The sequence below is a fragment of the Chiloscyllium plagiosum genome, chromosome 20, assembly GCF_004010195.1.
Source record: "Chiloscyllium plagiosum isolate BGI_BamShark_2017 chromosome 20, ASM401019v2, whole genome shotgun sequence".
NCBI lineage: Eukaryota > Metazoa > Chordata > Chondrichthyes > Orectolobiformes > Hemiscylliidae > Chiloscyllium > Chiloscyllium plagiosum.
Window position 1 is genome coordinate 50917457 of NC_057729.1, and position 4758 is coordinate 50922214.

General features: G+C 43.0%; 1 protein-coding gene across 1 annotated transcript in view; it reads left to right on the top strand.

Moving 5' to 3' along the window:
* The first annotated feature begins 2111 nt into the window (after positions 1-2111).
* LOC122560269 (interleukin-17D-like) overlaps positions 2112-4758 on the top strand; it is a 14570-nt gene continuing 11923 nt past the window's right edge. The window contains exon 1 of the mRNA XM_043710795.1: positions 2112-2273. Coding sequence (XP_043566730.1) covers positions 2262-2273 — 12 coding nt within the window. The 5' untranslated portion in view covers positions 2112-2261. The remainder of the gene's footprint in view (positions 2274-4758) is intronic.

Genomic DNA, 4758 nt, shown 5'->3' on the forward strand with positions numbered 1-4758 from the left:
CCTGAAGCTTCGGAGGCTGAGGGGTGACCTTATCGAGGTTTACAAAATTATGAGGGGCATGGATAGATAAATAGACAAAGCCTTTTTCCTGGGGTGGGGGAGTCCAGAATTAGAGGGCATAGGTTTTGGGTGAGAGGGGAAAGATATAAAAGGGACCTAAGGGGCAGCTTTTTCACGCAGAGAGTGATATGTGTATGGATTGAGCTGCCAGAGGATGTGGTGGAGGCTGGTACAATTACAACATTTAAGAGGCATTTGGATGGGTATATGAATAGGAAGGGTTTGGAGGGATATGGGCCGGGTGCTGGCAGGTGGGACTAGATTGGGTTGGGATATCTGGTCGGCATGGACGGGTTGGACCGAAGGATCTGTTTCCATGCTGTACATCTCTATGACTCTGTGACTCTATAACTCCACTTTCATGCATATTCCCAAAATTCTTCAAGCCCTTTGCCAGACAAGAATCTATCCACCACTGCCTTAAAATGCTGCAAAAGACAAATTGACCTTGAAAGAGTTAAATGACATTAAAGGATAACATCCACAAAGGACTGATTCTGGGAAAAGCTAAGTAATGCTGCAGTGGTTATTCTTCAGCTCAATAACATGTAACTAAAGTAGTAAAGTTGACTAACTCTTCATTCGAGCCTGATGTTTGTGTGCGTTAGATATAACATCACTAGATATTAAGTACTATGTAATAAACAGTAACTGCTTATGAAGACTTGACCTACCTGCTAATGAAGACCGTGTGCCATCATCCTTCCTGTCTTGTAAGTAGGATTGGTGGCAGCGAATTTACCCATGATATTTTGATAATTTGGTAACTAACATTAAAAGTCAAAAATATTCAATGACCCCAATTTCCCTGCTGTCTGGGGAACAGCATTCCAAAGACTGTCCACACTTCAGAAGTCAGAAATCTCCCTCATCTTTTTTTTAGATTATTTACAGTGTGGAAACAGGCCCTTCCGCCCAACAAGTCCACACCTACCCGCCAAAGCGCAACCCACCCAGACCCATTCCTCTACATTTACCCCTTCACCTAACACTACGGGCAATTTAGCCTGGACAATTCACCTTTGTTTTCAGTGAGAGACTCCTTATGTGTTCCCTAATTCCAGCCTCCTTCAGTATCCATCCTGTCAGGTCCTTTCACAATCTGAGCATTCAGAAGCACAAAGTGTTATTGATGAACCGATCACTGAGCTGACATTAAGAAGATATCACTATTTCTTTCAAAAGCTTACTTGTTTGAAAGCAGGAGACAATGGCATTGCTGAGACCAGGGTAACATCAAGGGTAGAACAGTAATTTAGTCATTGCATCGCTGTAGTCTTACCAGGCCATAGAGGGTGCTCTCTCATTAGAGAGAGATAAACAACTAGTGGCGATTTAACCTGAGGGACCACCAGCCCTCAGGTGAGGGAAGGGGTTGAGATGGAGAATCTTGAACCAATGAAGGGAATTGAATCCACACTGTTGGCATCACGCTGCACTGTAAACCAACAGAGCCAAACCAATTCCCCTATAATGAAGCAAAAATACGGAGTTAAGAGTTTAATAGTGACTGTATAACCATTGTCAACTGTTGACAGAAAAATAACAACTTCACTCGTTCTTTGGGGAAGGAAATCTGCCATGCTTTCCTGGTCTGGTCTTTGCGTGATTCCAGATCCACGGCAATGAGGTTGACTCTTAGAGAAAAACATAAATGGCTGGCGAAACTCAGCACGTCTGGCAGTATCTATGGGAATAAAGCAGCGTTTATTTTTGAAGTCTGGTGACTCTTAGTGACTGTTGACTCTGGCTAATTAGGGATGGACAATAAATGCTATCCTCGACAGTGAAGCCATATCCCATGAATGATTTATGTTTAAAGTTGTATTAACTAAAGCACACAGTGAAACTGGTTCTTGTAACTAAAATACTTGAGGAAAAATCTGTGATACTCCAGGCAGTGTGTCACGTTCGATGAAGGGAATTTCTACAGCTTGCATCAATTCCTTTTATGGTTAGGGTTGGGATTCGATCACTCTTTAACCTGATATCTCCACCCCTCCCTGCTATTGGCTATGCTTCGGGTTCTTCCTCCTTATTGTATCCCGCTGCTGTGCTGCCGGAAGAGATCATAGGGGCTTTCCAGGACGGGGGAAGCCACTTGGGAGCGAGTGGCTTTTTAAAAACTGCTCCAGAGTTGGAAACTCGGAAACGGCGAGGGCAACTAGGGACGGAGCGAGACACCAGTGCAACCGACAGCAATGTATTTTAAGGTAATTGTAGAGAAACTGAGCCGCGAGCACACAGACGTAGTTTGTACAGACTGCATCTGAACGTGTCTACTTCTAATTTTTGCTCATTTGTCAGAATTACTCTCCTCTTAAATAATTTTTCAAACACTCGTGTTACTAACTTCTTTCATATCCCTGTTTATACGATTCGTTAAGTGGGAAAGAAGCAGTGAAAGTTTCTGGAGGCTTTGCAATGCAGTGTTTTGGCAGATCTGTCTGTCGGTTCACTGATTTACTTAAAGCACTGGCTCTCTTTCTATGGCTAACGAGCAATAATTTTTATAACAATTTAAAGAAGCTAAACTTTGCAGATGCTGGAAATCTGAACAATGAACAGACAGTGCTGCGGGATTTAAAATAGATTGCTGTGTAAGGCTGGCAGTTTCCGTGGAGACAGAAACAGTTAATATTTCGAGTTCAGTGTGACATATTTCAAGCAGCATTCTTTCTTTTTTTTGTCAATATGAGCAAGTGGTTAATTGATGCCACGTTTTATCTGACTTGTTTTTGGCAGCTGTGGGTCAGGACTGGTGCAGCATTTGCAAGTTCAGGCAGAAGGCTCCCGATACAAATCTTAATAAGAACCTCAATTTAGTGGAAATCTGGGTCTACCTAACTGAAGGTGGGAGCCACTCAACCAATGACCTCCAGACAAGGAGATCTGCCAGCACCTACCACGTTATTACTGCACCACTCTCTGAACCACCAGGCACCTCCTCGTCAGGGCATATAGAGAGGGCAGCAAGAGTATTGGAGGGTCACTCATGTCTAGAGAACATAGAAAGCAAACTTTAATATCCATGTCCACTTTTTAGTTTCCTTAATCCATAGAAACAAAGAAACAGGACCAGCATTAGGCCATTTGGCCCATCAAACCTGCTCTGCCATTTGATCTGATGGTGGCTGAAGCTTTCCTTTTCTGTTGACCCCCAAATCCTTGTCAATCAAAATTTCTCTCTAATTTGGCCTCAAAAATACTCTGACCGAACTTTCCCTGCTGTCTAGTGAAGAGTCTTCCAAAGACTAATGACCTTGATATCTTTGTAAAATCTCAGTCACTGTGTCTCACTGCCCTTTCTCTCGATCTCACCAACTCTTGGATCCTACATGATTAGATGGGATTGTGGTTGACACAGAGGAGGTTTTAGCAATTTTGAAAGATCTGAAAATAGATAAGACCTCAGGGCCGGATGGGATTTATCCTCTGATTCTCTGGGAAGCTAGGAAGGAGATTGCAGAGCCTTTGACTTCGATCTTTATGTCATCATTATCGACAGGAGTAGTGCCAGAAGGCTGGAGGATAGCAAATGTTGTTCCCTTGTTTAAGAAGGGGAGTCAGAACAATCCTGCTAATTATAGGCCAGTGAGCCTTACTTCGGTTGTGGGTAAGGTGTTGGAAAAGATTATAAGAGGTAGGATTTATAATGACCTGGAAAGGAATAATTTAATTAGGGGTTGTCAACACGGTTTTGAGAAAGGTTGGTTGTACCTCACTAACCTTATTGAGTTCTTCGAGAAGGTGACAAAACAGATGGATGAAGGTAAAGCGGTTGATGTGGTGTATTTGGACTTCAGTAAGGCATTTGATAAAGTTCCACACGGTAGGCCATTGCACAAAATCCGGAGTTTCGGGATTGAAGGTGATTTAGTGGTTTAGATCAGAAATTATCTAGCTGAAAGAAGACAGAAGGTGGTGGTTAATGGGAAATGTTCATCCTGGAGCTTAGGTAGTAGTGGGGTGCTGCAAGGATCTGTTTTGGGGCCACTGATGTTTGTCATTTACCCTAAATGATCTGGATGTGGGCATAGAAGGATGGGTTAATAAATTTATGGATGATACTAAGGTTGGGAGAGTTGTGCGTAGTGCCGAAGGATGTTGTGGGTTACAGAGGGACATAGATAAGATGCAGAACTGTGCTGAGAAGTGGCAAATGGAGTTTAATGCAGAAAAGTGTGAGGTAGTTCACTTCAGAAAAAATAACGGAATGCAGAGTACTGGGCTAATGGTATAATTCTTGACCGTGTAGATGAACAGAGAGATCTGTGTCCATGTGCATAAATCCCTGAAGGTTGCCACCCAGGTTGATAGGGTTGTTAAGAAGGCATATGGTGTGTTGTTGTTTATTGGTAGGGGGATTGAGTTTAGGGGTCATGAGGCCATGCTTCAACTGTACAGGGGTGTTGCTGAACAAAGAGACCTTGGAGTGCAGGTTCATAGCTCCTTGAAAGTGGAGTCGCAGATAGATAGGATAGTGAAGAAGGTGTTTGGTATGCTTTCTTTTATTGGTCAAAGTATTGAGTATAGGAGTTGGGAGGTCATGTTGTGGCTGTACAGGACGTTGGTTAGGCCATTGTTGGAATATTGGGTGCAATTCTGGTCTCCTTCCTATCGGAAAGATGTTGTGAAACTTGAAAGGGTTCAGAAAAGATTTACAAGGATGTTGCCAGGGTTGGAGGATTTGAGCTA